Source organism: Condylostylus longicornis, unplaced genomic scaffold, assembly GCF_029603195.1.
Source record: "Condylostylus longicornis isolate FDR11 unplaced genomic scaffold, ASM2960319v2 ptg000051l, whole genome shotgun sequence".
NCBI lineage: Eukaryota > Metazoa > Arthropoda > Insecta > Diptera > Dolichopodidae > Condylostylus > Condylostylus longicornis.
The window spans coordinates 981,257-1,001,400 of record NW_026578020.1 but is presented as its reverse complement, the minus strand read 5'-3'; the positions used below and the strand labels follow the sequence as shown (position 1 = coordinate 1,001,400).

Sequence of the window (20,144 nt, the reverse complement as noted above, 5' to 3'; positions counted from 1 at the left end):
CGAACCAAAAATATGAGAGATCATTATATTTTCAAATATTATTTATTTCTCGGTTTGTGTTATTATTTCTCTTAAATCTTATCGATATCATTTTCAATTTTCAACAAGTTGAGTTTTCTTTTTGTTTCTGTTCAGCATATCTTCAGGGCATTCTTTATCCTAAATGATAAATTTCCGTTTTTTAGTTTCCACTGTTATAAAATTCTTCAATTAGAAAAAATTTTGAAAATTCACTGAATAATTCAAGTTAAATAAGTGAAACTTTAATAAGAATTCAATTTTTAACTTTTTATATTGCATATGCAGAAATTAATAACTTTTTGTTTTTTTAATTGTTTTTATAGAACCGAGGAAAGACAAGACTGATGCACCTATTGGTGGTAATGGAACAATATCATCTAATAATGAACAATCATGCCAAGGGTCAATGTTACCATCTCCGGGTGGCGGAAGTGGAAATGCTCATAATCAAGATACTACAACATTATCTTCAAAAATTGAGCGTCCAAATTCATTAGGACCTAACAAAATTTCAAGACGTGTGACTTGTTATCATAACAATGAAAGATGTAAGCAATTCATGGTTATTAAAATGAATTTTGCATAATTTAAAGTAGTGTAGTTTGCTGATAAAAACATAATCTATTATATTTTGCTCAAAAAATATAATAGATTATGTTTTAAGTCAGTCTCAAATGAGACATCCATGTCCGATCATAGGCAGATTAGGTTTGATATCATGGTCTCCGGAGGCCTGGCAGAAGAAATTTATCGGGTGCCCCAATCCACAGATTGGAGTCAATTCGAAACGCTCCTCATGGATGGGATTAGATCCGTTCCTGCTTCTGTCAGAACGGTGATGGATATCGAACTGGCCAGCGAGGCCCTGACGGCGGCTATTACTAATGCCTATCACGGGAGCTGCCGTGCTAAGCCGAGGCGGAGCAATAGGAAGTGCCCGTGGTGGAATGAGGAGCTTTCAAGGCTTAGACTAAAGACCAGGAAGCTATTCAATAAGGCCAAAGCGTCAGGTTCGTGGGAAGAGTACAAGGACTCACTCACAAAATACAATAAGGAAATTAGGAAAGCGAAGAGAATCTCGTGGAGGGCGTTCTGCAAGGGCATTGATGAACTCCCCAGCAGTGCGCGTCTTCACAGGGTGCTTTCCAAAAAGTATGCTAGCAGGTTGGGCCTAATGGAACGTCCTGATGGCTCCATGGCTGAGAACGGAAGGCAGACGTTGGAGCTTATGGCGTCAACGCACTTTCCTGACTCGGAGATTCTTCGGAATCACTCAAATGCAGTCATCGAACCGGGGGCACCCTGGCCCAGGAGGGATGACTGGCAACGATCCCGTCTAGTCTTCACTATGGGCAGGATTAGATGGGCTGTTTTCTCTTTCAGGCCCTTCAAATCTCCAGGTGATGACGGGATATATCCTGCATTTTTGCAGAGGGGTTTCCAACATATCGCTAGAGCACTGTTGGGAATTTTTCGCGCCAGCTATGCGTGGGGTTACATCCCTCAGGCATGGAGGGTGGCTAAAGTGACGTATATTCCGAAGGTGGGTAAGCGACCAAGCAACCACCCAAGGTCTTTCCGTCCAATCAGCCTTACTTCTTTTCTATTGAAAGCAATGGAAAAAGTGATTGATAGATTTATACGGGACGGTGCACTGGGAAGCAATCCCTTGCATGAATCTCAATACGCCTATCAGTCGGGAAGGTCTACTGTACTCGCTCTGCAGAGTCTGGTCGGGGTCCTTGAAAACTCACTGGAGGTGCGGGAGGTAGCAGTTGGCTGCTTCCTTGATATAGAGGGAGCTTTTGACAACACCCCATATCATGTCATCTGTGAGTCGTTGCACAAACGAGGGATTGATGCGACGACTAGCAGATGGGTCAATCGGATGCTACAGGATAGGATTATTAAGTCCACCATAGCTGACGATATACTCTTCATCTCCGCTGCAAAAGGATGTCCGCAGGGCGGGGTTCTTTCGCCCCTCCTGTGGTCCATTGTAGTGGATGATCTAATAGCTGCTCTCAGGGGCTCCGGGGCGCGTGTCTGGGGATACGCTGACGATGTGGCCTTCGTCGTGCGGGGAAAATTTGAGAGCACTATTTCTGATCTTCTACAGCAAAATTTACGTGTTGTGGAAAGGTGGTGCAAAGGCGTTGAGTTAAATATAAATCCAAACAAGAGCACTTTGGTCGCCTTCACCAGACGCAGAAGCAGGGACAGGTTAACGAGCCCAATTCTGTTTGGTGAACGTATTAGTTACTCGAGGGAGGTGAAGTATCTGGGGGTAACCCTGGATGATCGTCTCTCTTGGAATACCCATATCGATAGAGTTATCGGGAGAGCTACGGCGGCCTTGTGGACGTGTAGGAGTTTCATCGGGGGGACCTGGGGAATTAGTCCCAGAATAGCACTGTGGCTATATACGGCCCTTGCTAGGCCCATCGTCACCTATGCGTCGATTGTATGGTGCCGTAAGGCTCAGCAGGCGGGTGTGCGGGCCAAGCTAGAAAAGCTACAGAGGCTGGCCTGCCTGGGAGTGACCGGGGCGATGCGGACGGCTCCCACCGCTGCATTGGAGGTGATGATCGGATTGCCGCCACTGCACCTCCATATATTGAAGGAAGCTCGGCTGGTGACTTACCGACTTCTCTCTGGCGAGGACGGGGCAGGGCTAAAGTTGGCCCACAGAACTCACAGAGACTTCATTGAGGGCGATCCGATTCTAAGGATAACCATGTCAGATACCTGTCTGCCGCGGTACAACTTCGACCACAAGTACAGGGTTCTGTTTCCTGATCGATGGACGTGGGATCGGGGTGGTCCGGTACTTAGGTCGGGTTCGAGCGTGTGGTATGCGGACGGGTCCAAAACGGAGTCGGGGGTGGGCTCGGGCGTATACGGTGTCCGCCCGGACACGCGTGTATATGCAACCCTTGACCCGTATTGCACAGTGTTCCAGGCCGAAATACATGCAATAGAAATCTGTCTGAGAATCAATTTGGAAAGGGGGTATAGAAACCGCACCATCTATGTGTTCTCAGACAGCAGGGCTGCACTGCTGGCGCTCCGTTCAGCTCAGGTTACATCCAAGCTGGTCTGGAGCTGCCTTGCTGCACTTATGGAATTGGCATCGGAAAACAGAGTGATGCTCATTTGGGTGCCGGGCCATAGTGGCCATGCGGGCAACGAAGTTGCCGATGAGTTGGCGCGGAGGGGATCTGGGGCTGCCTTTGTGCAGCCGCTGCCTTTCTGTGGTCTGCCTTCTTCCGCCGTGGGGGCCAGGCTTGCCTGCCTACTCGCGGCGGAATGCAGTCGTCACTGGCGGGACACGAAGGGGTGCCGTCATGCGAAGGTGTTTGTTCCGGCGTGCTCCGGCGGATTCGCTGCGGAGTTGCTGGGGATGAGCAGGAGCCGGGTTCGCACTATTGCGAATTTCTTCACGGGGCACTGCCCGGTGAAATACCACCTGCACAGGCTGGGGAAGTCGGGCTCCCCCCTGTGCAGATTTTGTGGGGGTGGCGATGAGACCGCCGTGCACATTCTCTGCGACTGTCCGGCACTGGCTGTTCGGCGCCGCAATTGTCTTGGACATGGGTCCCTAAGTGTTCGGGAACTATTGTCCAACTCCCTTAGGGATATCGCCGGCTTTGTGATTGGGACGGGGATATTATAGACGGGAGAGTGGGGTGGCTACAATAAGTCAAAAAAATGGCTGCGGTGGCTTGGGGGGATGCTCCTGTCCCACTCGGTTCCCTTAGAATCTACAATCTACAATCTACAATCTATATTTTGCTCATGTAAACTTGTATTCGACTGCTTTTGAACGTTCTTTTTAAATTATCAAAGCTAAAGTTTCTAAAAGTGTTCATTTTATCCGTAGAAAATCAAATAATCCAGTTTTTCCTTTTCATTTTTTTCGACACCAGTTCTTTCACTTTGCATGTGTTATGATTATTAAGAAGTCCAATGGACAAACTTCTTATAAAGTCGACTTTTATCAGCCCCAGCCGTGCTTTTGTTGATTTATGCCATGAGCATGTCGATACCAATTTTTTGAAAATTTAAGTAAAAGATAAAAGTCATGAGGGGGAAAAGCCGTTGATGGAAAAATTTTGTGTATAAGGAATATTTTCGTTCTTAATTGTTAACTAATGTGTGATACGTAAATTAAAAATATTAAACAAAATATTTCTTTAATTACATCTTGATACATATTTTATCTGGTATGTTAATTCGAAGTCGTTTTTAATCAAAATATAAAAAAATTTGATTCTTCCGAAAACGCAGTTCTAACTTTGTATTAGATTGCAATGTGTATGTTAAATAAGAACTGCCTTTTTTTTTTAGTTTACGTAAAAATTAATAAATATTTATAATTTTAGTAATTTACTAAACAAAAGATATTGGGACTCCATAATCAAAATGTTAATTCAAATAAGATGAGAAGATTAAAAGAGTTTCAGCGAAAAAAAGAAAAAAGGGGGTGTTGTGGCGCCTGCGAATCCGGAAAATTAAAAATATTGACTGGAACTTGCCTTTCACTGTAGATGAATGTAGTAAAAAACTTGTGTTAATGTTCAAGAAACATTACCTGGACTGTTTTACAAAATAAATAAAACTAAATAAGCTTAAAGTTATTTACTTTAATAATAAAGTTCAAGAAACTTTAATAATAGAGTTGTAAAAGGGTAAAAATCCTAAGAATACTGCCAGCAATATTGTGATACGTGATTATATCCCTTTTTAAAAAAATTTTTGAAACTTTTATCTCTATTTGCTTTATTGGGGTATTTAAGTTTATAATTATTAAGAAACCTTTTCCGATAATCGATTTTTTTAATTATGTATTTCAGCCAAATTCAAATAATGACAACTTCAATTTAGTACTAGAACTGCATTTTCAAAACTAATTTAACTAAAGATCTGCAAAAACTTTTTGTTAATACAAAACAAACGGCTAGTTTTTGCAGTTGTCAATCAATGCAAAAAAGTTTATTTAGTTTTAAGTTAGAAATGGGTACGCATGCTGCGTTTTCAAAAGAACATAATATGTACAAATAGCCATTGTCTAAATTTATTTCAAACTCGAATGAAACTGGATTCTCAACAATCCTGTTTTTCTTACTCACATTTTGAAAAAGGAAGTTCAAAAGTAGTCCAATATAGCTCTTTAAATTTACACGAGCAAGTCCATAACACATAATACTGTTAATCAATCAAACGCAAGGCCTCTAGTTAAAACAATAATATTGTACACGATATTTTTTAGTTCAAGAAAATATCTCGCACAATATAAAGTACATAGTCGAAAATAAGAATGAATGTAACAGAAGGAATGAAAGAATTATTGAAAAATAGTGTACTGTACATGTTTTTGGATATTCACGAACCACTTTATACAACACACTTTATCGAGTATAATGTGTGTTCATGCAGATGTTTTATTTGAGAATATTTATTTCGTTCACCTCTCTTTCGTTCTCTTTTGATTTTAATTTATTTGTGTTGTAATTGAATATGAATATACACAAAAAAGTTATTATTTGAATAGCTTTTTCGAATTGTTTTTTGCTTTTAATTTTTATTTTTTGTATTTGTGTATGCTATGAGTATACACAAATAAGTTATACATAAATAAGTTTTTGACTTGAAAAAATTTTTGTAAAATATAATGTAGATTTATTATAATTTTATATTAAAGATCCAGAAGGTGCTGGTCCACCAGGAAGTACACCACCTCCTCCCAGCGATGGGCAGCAACACTTTCTATTATCTGAGTTTCCAGAACCTCCAATTCCATTATCAGAAATCGGTCCTATTCCACCACCTCCTATGTTCTCAACGCCTAGTCCCACATTGATAGCGGGGCGTCCTCATGGACCTGGTGCTGTAAATGACGTAGATTATCAGGATTATGATTATGAAGGTATGAATTTATTATAAATTGTTTCAAATTATTTTATTGAATAATGTACTTAAAAGTTAATGTAGACGTAACTAATTTATCTTTGCGTATGGTATCCATTAACGTTTAGCAAGGTGACAAGTATTATGCTTAAGAGTGTAATTAGTGACATTATTAACCAACCACAATTCTGTTCCGGAACAACAAACTTTAAAAAACTAATGTCTAATACTATGTGTTCCAATATACTTCGATTGAGTTAAAATTTTTAAGTATATTCTTTTATTTGTCACATTTGTATTTTAATTTAAAAATTTCTCTTCGAATACTTTGAATGAAAAGTTCAAGAAGTAGCTTTAAATTTTTTTCAAAATCATTTAATAAAAAATTCTCTCTAAAATTCAGTTAATGGTATTTGGTAATTTTGATTCACCAAAGGTATTTCACTTACTTAAAGTAAAAACGAATAAATAAAAATTAGATACATAAGTAAATAAAAGCGGAATCAAAACATTAAAAAACTATTTCCTTCAAATAAATAATATCGAATACCGCATTTATTTAAACATATGATATAGCAATATATTAGTAACAATATAATCACAGACTGCGACATCGTAAACGTTGCAAAATTATTTAAACTTATTGATATAGAATATAAGTTCAGATATTGTTTTTGCTTAGACATTTTAAAAGCTTTCAAAATTTATATTAACTTTACTTTTGAATGTGTTAAAAAATATAAATTTTCTTTCCAAATCCAAATTGTATTTAAAAAAAATTTATACAATTTGTCCGAAACTCGATGGCATTCCGAAGCAGGGTGATGGAATGCGTCCAGGTGACAAAAACACCTACTGACATTTTCCTTTTCGAGTTATGAGGTCCCAAAGTTGCAATTTCTGAATACTCCATGTGTATATTAAAAATCGGGAAATTCGATAGGTAAATTTAAGTTAGTATGCTCATTTTAAAGCTCAATTTTTCTTCAATGGTACATTGAAGAAAAATACAATGGCACCAAAAAACTGCCAATGGTGTCAAAAACTTTTTCAGTTTCAGAAATATTTAAATGCCAAGTCAAAATTTTCTCTCTGTCACGACATTTTTAAACTTTTTTTGAATAGGCTTTTGTCAGTTAAAAATACCTGACAGAAATAAACTAAAAAAATTGTTTTGTCAGACACTCCTACCTAACAAAAAGCTATTCTCCCTGAGAAAGAGGTAAAATGGTACCTATAAATGTTTTTACTTTTTGTATCCTAAAAATAATAGCGGTGGCGGGAACCACTTTATCATTTTCTTTATGACCGTTGTCGACAGTGACGCCTCAGGCTTTTTAGACTGACGTGGTAGTGACATATTAATCGTCATTTACTCATAATTACTGGTTACTATACCATAATTTTTTATACGTATAAAGTGACTCTTCATTTTGACATAACATTACGTAGCAAATATTTCAGGAATAACATATTTCAGCTAAAAACCTGAAGTTAAAACTTTAAAAAGCAAAGTAAAACTAATAAGTGTTTTACGAAAAAAAAAATGTTGTAAGCTTTGTTACTCAGAAATTTACATTATTTACGTGTTAATTTTATACAAAGTCAAGGGTATTTGATTCACCCTCATTTCACTGCCAAATATTTCGAAAGAATTTTTGAATATCGTGTTTACACGCAAAAACTTAAAATCAAATTTAAAACAAGCAATTAGAATTGCTCTTCATAATGATCAAAAATTTAAAACAGGCCCGCTAAAAAGAGCAGTTCGCGAGGCCTGATATATCCCAAAAGTTGATCAATCCGTGCCATAGTCGGAAAATACTTACATATAAAATTTCATCAAAATCGGTTCTTATATTTATGCATAAAATATTTAAAAAAGGATAAGAATAATTATTGATTTTTTACCTAAATATTTTAAACAAAAGAAAAAATTAAAAAAAAAAAATTAATCGTTATAAGTTAACACTCCAACCCATTAAAGATTAAAATAAAAGATTAAAGTAAATTAAACAAAAATTTGAAAAAATTAGGATAGGATTGCAGTTTAATACGAGGATTAAAAATAAAGATAATTACAAATATTTTTATTCTATAAATTTCTTATTAGAAATAATAAATTTAAATTCAAATGGTTTGAGTTTAAATTTTAATGGACATTTTGTGGTTCAAAACTTATTACTAATTTACAAAACCCATTACATATTATTTTCTTTTAAATTTACGAATAGCAATAATTACGAATAGCCATGTAATTATAACCAAAAATCTTGCAATTATAATATACAGAAGAGAAATGAACGAAATGAACGATTGAACGAGATTTTATAATCGGACAGTAAAAAAAGGAGTTCGCTCAAAACGAATCACTGAAATGAACGATATTGCCCGTGACTAAAACAAACAGCTGATTAGGACATTTTTATTATAGTTTTGTAAGAATCTAGTTTTGTCCCATTTATAATTTGTGATACTTTATTTAATTTATTTACCTATACAGGTGTCTCATAAGAAAGTACACTGCTATATACCATTGTATAGTATAGGCCCTCATGAGTAGACAAAACTTTTGTATAAGGATGATGTTCACAGCTCAACAGGTTGGGAGTTGCAGGGACTTAAAGTTAATTACGACTGTTTTTTTTTACATTTTGAAATTTTAAGTATAACTCTGTGACTGTGTAAGACAGTCGCATTAACAAATATGACATGAAAACCTCAGGGAAATGGCTTTCTTATGAATATCTACATTAGTCATAATCTGTTGATTTCGCAATCACATGACTTTAAAGTTCGAAAAATTTGAAATTTTAACTTTTCATTTTTACTTAATTTTAATAAACGTTTTAATTTTTTAGGTGACGTAACATTGGAGCTTTCTCCAATTTTAGCACCTTGACAACTGAATAATTTGGGGTATGAGTTGTAGATTGTAGATTGCAAAAGGGGGGTGACAGTGCACCGCGACCAGAAAATATAGATCAATTGTGCTCCCAACTAGGTGCGGGACAAAAACCCTACGGCACCCCCTACAGCACCCCTTCGAGACGCACCCTCCTGATGAATTCGAGAAACTTTAAAGGGCGGGCAGACCGCAGCTTCGCTGGCGTGAGTACGAAGTTCCCCAGTACCTCCCTTCTCATGCTGGCTAGGGCCCCGCATTCCCTTAGAAGGTGCGCTGAGAACTCCTCATCCTGTCCGCAAATCCTGCATACATCTTCACTTCCCAGGCTAAGCCTTCTAAAGTGATAAGCCCGAGGCCAAAATTTTTGTCCTGGCGAAGTTCTGGAAAACACCTCCAGCGTTCCGAACGCCGGCCCTTCCATTTCCTTTCTTACTTCTCCTCGAATCGTATGTGGTCCGATTCCGCAGAAGGATTCTTGACCAAGAAGAGGTGTGCTTGCCCAACGTTTCCTTCTACGCCCACATGTCCAGGCACCCAGCACAGTGTGACCCAGTTGCACTCACTTAATTTGTAGAGCTTCTCAATACAGTCCCACACTACCTCAGAGGATACTGAGAAAGAGCCCAAAGCTCTGATGGCAGCCTGACTATTCGACATGATTAATATTTCTTGTCAGCGGTATCATCTGTCAAGGTTGAACTGCACACACATTTCAATGGCATGCACCTCCGCCTGAAAGACGCTAGGATACGTCCCCATGGGTTCGGAGAATTTCGGTTCTTGGCCGAACAAACCCGCACCCGTCCCTCACAGGTCTTTGATCCATCCGTTTACCACACGATGACATGTGACCCGATCGGATATTATCGATTTGGCAGCGAAGGCGGCCATTCTAAGGTTAGGGAAGAATGAGATGTGAGTGCTTGAAGAAGTAGATCGGAAACGTCAAGGCTCCACTCCCCGCATTTCCCAGAGATGACATGGTTAGAAGATATACCTTCGAGGAAAACTGCATCTCGTTGCTAAGCGACAGAAGGCCTCTTTGCACTATGTCGCAAAGAGCCTCCTCAAACTTCCCCCTTGCGATGATAACAATATCACCAGCGTATGCTTGGACGCCTATATTTCGGCGGCTAAGCTCCTCATGTAAGCCATCCACAACCGGACTCCACATCAGTGGAGAGAGGACTCCACCCTATGGACAGTTCCTAGCCGTGCAAGTGCTCACCGTACCCCGCTCGACTACAGTTTCTGCAACCCTTGCAGTGAGCATCCTGGACATCCAGAGCGACGTCGTGGTATCCACGCCCCTGCTCCCCAAGGCCCTCTTTATCGCCTCGTGCAAGGCGTTATCGAAGACTCCCTCAATGTCCAAAAACGCACGGAGCGCCAAATCATTTTGTTCTAGTGTCCGGTTTATGGTGCTCGTTAGCCGATACAGGGCGGTCTCCGTCGATTTACCCGCCTGATATGCATACTGACTGCCGCTAAGCGACTCCGCACCAACACAGTGGCCCTGATATGAGTATCAATAACCTTCTCTGTCGTCTTCGGTAAGAAAGACGTGAGACAAAATGGCCTGAATGACTTGGGCACCATATCTTTCCTTCCCACCTTAGGGATAAAGCCAACCGCCAGGATCCGGGGATGTGTCCAAGAGCCAAGCTACTCCTGAATATTCTTATCAAGAGGGCATCCACTCCTGGAGCCTTAAAAGGCTAGAAGGTGGAAGGTAGAAGCCCATCTCAGCCTCTGATGCGTAAAAATATCTGCCGCCCTTTTCTAACCCTCACGACATGTGGACCTACTTTCCCATTCATCCGATTTTGGCCAAAACTACCGCCAGGAAAAAGAAGAAGAGCCCTTTGCTGTTCATTCTCCGTGTAACTACGATCCGGCCTCCTCAGAGATGCCGGGATTACAGCGTTGTCTTTTGCCAATGCCCTATGTAGCCTAGCAGCAGCCGGCGTTTCGACTATGCCTTCACAAAAGGATCTTTGTTATAGGTGGTCAATTTTTCCTCGTTTGGCTTTATTTTACTTTATAAAAGCCTGCAAACCTTGCCCCTCATATCCTCTAGCCTTCGGGCTCACCATGATGCGTCGCCTGCCCTACCCGGCCTGCTACGGGGACAGTTCGACTCAAATGACTCGACCATGGCCTTTCCAGCCTCTTTCACAGCTCTTTCAGGACCAGGGGATGTCTTGCCATCCCAACGACCGGGTCCCGCGCAAGCCCGGTGCTCAGGTCCTCCCTATATTTCTCCCAATTAGCTTTCCTAGAGTTTCTGAAGGAGAGCCTCTCTTCCATTAGCCCCCCAAACTAAATCGGATGATCTTATGGTCCGACATAAACACCTCTTTCGATACCTCCAGTCGTGTACAAAGTAACCCACGCTCGGGTTGCCGAACGTGAGATCGAATACCTCCCCTCTAACTCTAGTAATAAAAGTTAGGGAGTTCCCTACACTGAATACCTATAGATTCTCTTTAATTATTTATTCTAGCAACGACTCATTTCTACTATCAGTATTCCCGCTGCCCCATACCTCGCCTCGTGATGTTTGTTTGCGTCAGATCCGATGATGAGTGGCCATTTCTTTTTATTGCAGTGCTCCACCAACTTTTGCACCTCTGGTGTTGGGGCAAATGCCCCGTTTCCCGGAAGGTATACCGATGCCAGTACCAAGTCCATTTCTTTGTCATATTATAATATGACGTCTGTGAAGCTATAATAATATTATATAGTAATAAGCTCAATAATTATATAGTAATAAACTTATATAGTAATATTTTAGTGGGGAACCCGCAGCTTCCAGGCCGCATGTGACCCCTAAGGGTTTTTGGGACTGAATTTAAAATAAAAAAAAAATTAATTTACACAGCAATAACTCTACAAAACCTATATATATAGATAATTAGCGATGTTAATGATATAAAATATCGTATATTTTCTTTGTATTTATAATTAGCATTTTATTTTAAAATTTTGAAACAAATTTGAATAAGTAACTTGTTTTCAACTTATACGTATATATTTTGTTTTAAATTTCTTGAAATATAGATAATGATGACGACAACGAAGAATTGGATTCAGATGAGGAATATATGTTTTCTATGTCGCAACCAAATCCAAATATCGACACTTGTCGCGTTGAAGAAATTCCAGCCAAAGAGCCGAAATTTAATGCAGTCCCATTAAAATCTGCTTTAAAAAAGAAGTCTGGACAACAACAAATTCAACAACATAACCAACAACAACAATCACAAAAACAGCATCATCAGTCACAGCAATTGCAGCAACAAAATCAACCGCAACAAATAAACTTACAACAACAACAGCCAACGCAACAAAATTCAAATGTAATATCGCCAGGAACACCGACGCAAGATAATAATTCAGCATCAAACAATCGTCCTTTAATGATGAGGCAGGACGGAAATAGTTATTCTTTTAAGTAAGTCATGTAATTTTCTATTTTAATTACACGCATACGCACATATGTATTACATATGTATGCATCTTATATCACTAACACATAAGAGCTCTTTTCTTAACAAACAACGTGAGATGCTTGTGAAATTTGGAATTGAATGGTACAACACATAGTCGTCAATTTAGTTATTTAGAACTTTAGTTTGAAACATTAAAGTGCTACATGATGTATGCTTTTTTTTGTTTTATTTTTACCGACCGCATTTTGTATACAATAGATAGGCTATGTAATGGGACCAAATTTTGCATATCGAGTTTCCGGTGTGAACGCACTTCTCCATGGTAGGGAAGTGAAAAAAAAAACATTTTTAGCAATCTGTCGGTCTCTCGATCTGTCTGTCTGTGTGTGTACGCGTGTATTTCAAACTTGGCTGAACCGATTTTGATGAAATTTTATATGTAAGTTTATTTCGACTATGGCACCTTTTGATTTTTCATTGATCACCTTTTGGGATGTACCAGGCCTCGGGAACTGCACTTTTTAGCGGGCCTGTTTTATAGTTTTGAGCATTTTGAAGAAAATATTTAAAAGATTTACTTGAAATTTCATATATTAACGACCGTCTGCGAAACCTCCTAACTTTTGGAAGGAATCAGGCATCAGTAACTGGAGGTTTACTACGGACCAAATATACATTTTTGCGTATATAAAGAGAAATAATCAACCGATTTCATTGAAATGTAATATTTAAATTCTTCGTACTAAAACAATGAACATATAATTTTTTTTGGAAAGATCAGGGCTCGAAAACTGATCTGCGGGCCGATTTTGCCTTCTTCACCATATCTACAGAACGAATTGATGGAATTTCTTGAAATTTGATATTTGAGTTCTGGTTGTTATTGAAACTAACTGGCTAGCATTTCAGGGAATTCAGGTAGCACAAAGTGAAACTCTACTATGAGCCAAATTTACATTTTTCTAGGTATGTTAACTATAAGCTTACTAATATCCTAAAAATTGGAAGGAAAATTGGAAGATTTAACAGACATTTTTATAATATTCCGTAATACTTTCACCTAACTAGACAACACATTACGATCGGTTAAGTGCTGGCCACATCAGATTTTTTTACATTATCTACGGATATCAGATTTTTTTTTGTGTTTTGGCGATATACGTATTTCGGTATTATTTTTGTCATATCGAGTTTTGTTTGAGAGGTATGTATACACCACAAGAATACAAAATAAAAATTAGATAGTAATTTAACATATGAATATAAAATAATATCGTGAATTTGATTATATTATTGTATATTAGTAACACCAACTGTAATATTGGTATATATTATTTAGATTTCCATTTTTAATATACCAAATATTTCAATATACCAATAATTTAATATACAAGTCCCAAAAAATGTAATCTAAGGGCGGTGATAAGCTCCTAATCAATTTACGAATGGTGTTAGTATATGAGTAATTTGGGTAATTGAAAATTTTTCCAACAAAATTCAAAAAGAATATGTTAATTATTTCAGTCACACTGTCTGTCTATTCATGCGACTGCAAAATCCCTTCATCTTTTAATATAGAAAGTTTTATTTAAACGTATACAAATAGACCTCTGTGAGAGACGTATTTCTCTAGAAGAATTTTCTTGCCTACGCTTCTTCCTATTTAAACGTTTTAATGTCAAATTGCACTTTTTATATGAAAATGGTACTTATTTCTACATAAGACCAGTGCTCGAAGTGAGGCGGGATGGAGTGGGATGCCATCCCAGTACTTTTAAATAATTGGAAATCCATCCCACCACTTAATAGGAGAGAAAAATGCGGTCCGGAACATGTTTTTTTAAATTCAAGAAAATTTTCTAATGAATTTTAAAAATTTTTTTAACAAAAAATTAAATATAATATGTAATTTTAAATAAGACCAATTTCAAATAGTAACGTATAATTTTTTTCTATTAATGAAATTTTCGTTACTACATAGTAGTCTATGCATTTCTTTGGTAACAATTTGCAGTTTTTGATTCAATTTTTAGTTGATATAATTTTGAATATAAATATTCTCGTTAGTTTACTTCCAAAGTTTGGTAAATTTTGTTTAGTTATTTTTTTAAAAAATAACTAAAATAATACTTTTTTTTTTTATTTCTTTTTTTACCATCCCACCACTTTGAGTATCCCACTTCGACCACTGCATAAGACAAATAATATGAAACAGCAACTTGCTTTTTCTGTAGTAAAATTCAAAAAAAAATCAAAGTTTTAAGTACTGAGATGGCCTTTAAATATTAATCGTTATTCCTGAAACATTTTCTTTAAATTTCTTTCATTATTTTTCCCTTGACTGTAGGTTGTAAGCAGGAAAATTGAACGCTTTGTAAGCTTCAGTAAACAGTTTATTTTGTTAAAATAAAATTGTTTCTTGTTGTTTTCCCCTCCTGAATTATCTCTATGAATTAGTGAATTTTCAACACTTGATTTTTTCGAAACCATTAGTTTTAAAAATTGTCTTTTTAAGCGGGAAAGTAAAGGTTATGTTTTGCTATCAAAAAATGAATAGAATATATTTTAAGTTATTCTATATAATTGGATTATCATAAAGTATTTGTATGTATATGAAGCATTATTAGTATTTTAAATATATTAGCTAACAACTAACAGACACTTTATTATTTTTATTACCAAAAACTATGAGTTTTTATTTTTTGAAAGAATAATAGTATTGAAAAAAATTTTGAAATATAATTAATAAAAAATCTGATGTTATCAGTATGTTATAATGTATATTGCCTAGTTTAGTGAAAATTTTACAGATGAAAATACATTTTGAACACTTCCTTTAAATTTTTAGGAAGTTAGCAAGGTTTTAGATAACGCCACTATAAAAGTGTAAATTTATAGCAGTTAATTTCGGTAACAACTGGAACTCAAATATCAAATTTCAAGAAATTCCATCAATCCATTCCGTAGATATAGTAAAAAATGTAAAATCTGCTCTCAATTTGCTTTCTGAGCCTTGATCTTTCCCAAAAATTTACAGATTAATTGGTTTAACATCCCGAAGTTAAATATTAAATTTCAAGAAATTGGTTGCTTATTTCTCTTTACATACGCGGAAATGTCCATAGTCCGAGGTCTGATATATCCAAAAGTTGATCAATATTTTGGCTATAGCCAAAATAAACTCACTTCAATTTCATCCAAAATGGTTCAGCCGAACTTGAGGTATACGCATGCTCACAAAGACTGACAGACCCTCATCTCTGTCATTCCAAATTTGGTGCCATCAACATCCAAAATTTGGTGCCATCATATAACCTGTCTCATTGTATACGGTTATGTACATGCGATAGATTAACGTGCCACTTTACTATTGTTAGATTAACATTAACATTTGTTTTAAAGAAAAATGTTCTTCTGGTATACTTTCAATAAAAATAAAATAAGATCTATATCTAGATCTAAAAATAAGTGACCCCTTTACTATTTTTCATAGATACATAAAAAGCAGGTGAAATATGAGTTAAATAAAGATTAAACGCCTTTAATATAAACCAAAATGAGATTTTCTGTATTATATTATTAATTTACAAACATTCAAAATGGCATAATTATTTTTCCATTCGTTTCTGGAATTTTCTTTGAAATCTGCGAAAAAAATTCGTAGATTACAAAGAAATGGACTCGGAACTCATGGTCTCCATTATCAGAATTTTTCTGCCTCTTCTCATTGAGCCTTATAAAATGCTCTTAGTTTTAGGACTGTAATTCCTTTTGAAGGTGCACTGTTTTGGAACGAAACTATAATGTGTTCTTCCATAAACTTATCACAGGAGTTTTGTGAGGTTTGCGGATAAAGAAATATACATATACGTATAACGCTTGACCAAAAAATTTAACTTAGTTTTTCGTGGAAAAAGTCTTAAGATAAGATCAGGTACTTTTTCATAGGTGATCTATAAGAGGTGTCTTATAGATGTACTTATTTTGTTATCATTTCATATTAAGAAATTTAATTTTTTATGATGGCTTTGAATTTGTCTAGACTTACGGATTTTTTAAATTATTTTTAAATTAAGCTCGATATTCAAGTTAGTATTAATTTGTCTATAGAAAAGTGATATTTTGTATAAACTTAATTCAAGAATTTTTTCAAGCAAAATTTATTCAAAGAAATTATTAAGTATCTTGTTTTTAACACAAGGGTTGAGTGGGCAAGGGAAGGAACCTAAATTTGGCTTGTCTAATTGTTTCATGAATTTGTTGTTAAGAACAGTTTAGATATCTAATTGATAAAAATTAAAGAATTTTCGTGAAATATGAGAAAGAGGGTTTGAAATAAAAGATATGAAGTATAGTTATGTAGAAAAAGGTGTGAAATAAGGCAATTTGTTGTATAGAAAAAGTATTGAAAAACGTCACAAATTTTGTTTTCGGAGCTTTTTTTATCGAAAGATGCTGCCTTAAGGAGCGCAAGGAGGCAACAGGATTCATAGAGCTATAAAACAAGAAGTATCAATGTCAGTGCAATTCTCTGAAAAACACACAAATGGTACTGCGGCACCAAGAATGCCGTAATCAATACTATCATGAATGCCTACGCTACATATAGTGCAAAAAATTACTCCGAGATATATCTTGGGTCATGAGCCATATGAGGACATTAGATGAACTATTAATAGAAGAATTGAACTGCTTAAAACTGGCTAGAAAACTTTCTTGTAATAATGAAGCATTACAAAAGATGGCTGGAATGCAAAACGTGTCGCTTTAAGTCGTGAGATTTTCGACTGCTTCCAGATAACTGGAAAGGTTCCTTGTAAAAGTGAAGTATTATAAGAGATAACCACTACCAGTTTAATAAAACCATCATGAGTTTAACCCGTACGAACGTTTTTTCGAAGGGTTCGAAGGCTATTAAATATAAAATATTATTACTTAAATATACTTATTACCTGTAATATTTTTACATAATATAGATAAAAAAGAAATAAAATCCAATGTTCATAACTATATACTTACATTTTAGTTTTGCATTTTAGTGACCACCGCTTACCTGGAGGAAGAATTTATTTCAAATTCGCGTTATGTTTTTGCTTTAAAATTAACAAGTCATCTTTTCTTATAGAACTTCACAAAATTTTTAAAATTTTTCTATTGAACATAAAAATATTCGTTATACAGTTTCGAAGCTATAAAGAATTTATTTTATGAAATATCAGTTCTTTTTCGAAAATTATTATTATTAATATATTATTTGCTTTATTCACTTGTGTAGCTTTATTGCTTACCTTGAACTATGTAAAATTACTACATATGTGTACTTATCTGTCATGGAAAAAGATGACTTTCCAATCTTTAATATTACCTTTGAGGTTCTTCTTGATAATTTCATTGGTTTAGGAAAAATAGATTTTTAACAATTTCATAAATTTTTGAAGGTCCTTATGGATTTTCAAGGACATTTTTGCCAAAAATGGTAGAATGAAAGTTTCCTGTCACATCATTGGACATGACGTTACAAAATGTGAATCTGGAATCATCTTTTTGCTACGATTCCCACTTTTTTTCTTTATAATTTTTTCCCTAATTCAACTGATGCATTAATATTCGTAATGTAGAGCAAACTGCTTGAAGCAATTAAATGTGTTAATGAAAATTAAAATATTTAAAAACAAATAAACAACATTATAGTTATGTACTTTTAGATGGAAGTAAATAGACCCCGAAAATGATGACAGTAATCGAAAAAATTTCAAAAACTAAAAAAATACAAATTTCTTTTTATATTTTATATTTATTACGTTTTTTTTAATATTTATTTGAAAATTTAGGCCGATTCTAAGACCAAGGATTAGAATATGGTAATTATGAACAACTTTATTACTTTACTACAAAATTATATTTAACATAATTTGTTGCATCATTATTATCTTGTATGTATTGTATAAATGCACGAGCTAATTGAAAACTATTTTTTATTAGTAACTTTCCATTTTTGATGTGCTAATTAAAAGTGTAAATATTTTAAAATGTTTTCAAATGTATCAAAATATAGATTCCACGTTCAACTAAATGAATTTTAAAGATTTGCTTGAGTTAAAGAAAATGGTTTTTATCAGTTATTGTTCTTTATAGTTTCGAAATAATTGCTCCTTACAGTTACGAACGCACTGATTTATAAATTACTTTATAATTTATTAGATTAAAATCAGAAGTACTGAAAAATTTGGGCGACACTTCTGGCGCGTGAAATGATGGAGTTTTTTTATAGAAATTGAGTGTAAACTCTGTAGTTGGATAGAGTCAACAAGATCTTGTTTTTATTCATAGAGTCAACCAGATCCTGCTTTTAATGTTTTTCATATTTCATTTATGATTTCTGCCTTGGCCAGCAATCGATATGGCTTTTCTTTGCCTTTTGAGTGTGTTGAAAAAGGGCTTTAACTATGTTTTCTATAATATTTTCTGGTATTTGATTGTATGTTGTTGACCAATGGCCGTTGATTTCTTTGCTTATATGACATCAATTTTTTTATTGCAAGCATCTGCAATTATTTTTATTGCTGATTTCGCCAAGCATTTATTTGTCCTGTTTCCTCTGACTTTTCAGGGAACGTACCATCGTATGAAAATATCATTTCAGGATTTTTAATTTTAATATATTTCATTTAACGTTATGTGACAGAATTTTTATGCTATTTCTTCCAAATATTTGTTCGCTTAGCTTCGTCTGACTTGTCCACATGGCTTTGTCATATATCTGTTCTGTAGTTTAATGATAAAACTTTTACATTTATGTCGCATGGTCTCTATGTCGCAGTTTAACTAAGGTTTTGCTGCTGAGAACATTCTATTCAATAATAATGGCTAGTGGCCTTTCCATTCTAACATTATTTTTCTTGCTTTGACTTCATGAAACAAGATGAATTTCCATTCATGGTCACAATTTACTTATAGCCCTTTTTGAAATTGCATTTACTATTAGGTATGTATGTATTTTCAACTTTATTAATTAAGCCAAAAATTGACTTGTTTCTGTTTAAATTTTTAGTTATAATTCTAGTTTTTACTTAAACATATTAATTCTTTCTTCTTTCTGCTCACTAAATATATCTTTATTAATTTTTGAACTGAATATTCACAATAATTAATATGCATGTTGACTGCTTTTTATGCATAATGAAATTGTGATACATTTAGAAAGTCTTTATCTGTAGAAAATTGCACAAAGTGAATTTCGTCATTCATATGTATTTATTTTTGTAAACTATTTCAAGCTTTACGAGTATTGATCTGATTAAGTAAAATTTGACATTTATGTATTTCATTTAATTTTTTTATCACAATTTTTTTTGTATATCTATTTTTGATAATAACAAGATTTATTAATCATTTTCAAGAAGAATATCTGTAGTATCAAAGAAATATATTTTATGTAAATATATGTCAATTTACAAAATTTTTAGGAGGATCAATATTTTATCAGATGCAATATATTTTCATAGAGAATATGTGGGAAAGAAATTATTGTTCTTGACCGATTTAACTTGTAGTTTTTGTCGCCATTTTTAATAAAAAAACCCAGTGATGTACAATAATATGAGAAATATATGTATGAGCGTCAAGATATTAAATCAAAATAAATTTTGGTGAACCAAGATTTTTTTTTGTTTTGGAGTTGCATCACTAATAATTTCTGGGTAGTGTTTATGTAGCGTTCATGTATTTGTATTATAAAAATGCTTAACTTTTTTTAGTTAATGCTTCTTCCTATTATTCTTTGTTTTTATTTAATAACAAATAATAAATTATTTTTTTTTTTGTGCCACACTTTGATTTTTTTTCATTCC

The 20,144-nt window shown here is 35.0% G+C and overlaps 1 protein-coding gene across 7 annotated transcripts in view; it reads left to right on the top strand.

Annotated features, from left to right (window-relative positions):
- LOC129611518 (phosphatase and actin regulator 1) overlaps positions 1-20,144 on the top strand; it is a 112,085-nt gene that overhangs the window by 85,321 nt on the left and 6,620 nt on the right. For 5 of the 7 annotated variants that reach the window (XM_055524704.1, XM_055524701.1, XM_055524706.1 and 2 more), the window contains 4 exons: positions 345-569; positions 5,726-5,950; positions 11,903-12,296; positions 18,126-18,155. In XM_055524704.1, coding sequence (XP_055380679.1) covers positions 345-569; positions 5,726-5,950; positions 11,903-12,296; positions 18,126-18,155 — 874 coding nt within the window. The remainder of the gene's footprint in view (positions 1-344; positions 570-5,725; positions 5,951-11,902; positions 12,297-18,125; positions 18,156-20,144) is intronic. The other 2 variants (XM_055524703.1, XM_055524707.1) reach the window with 1 other exon arrangement.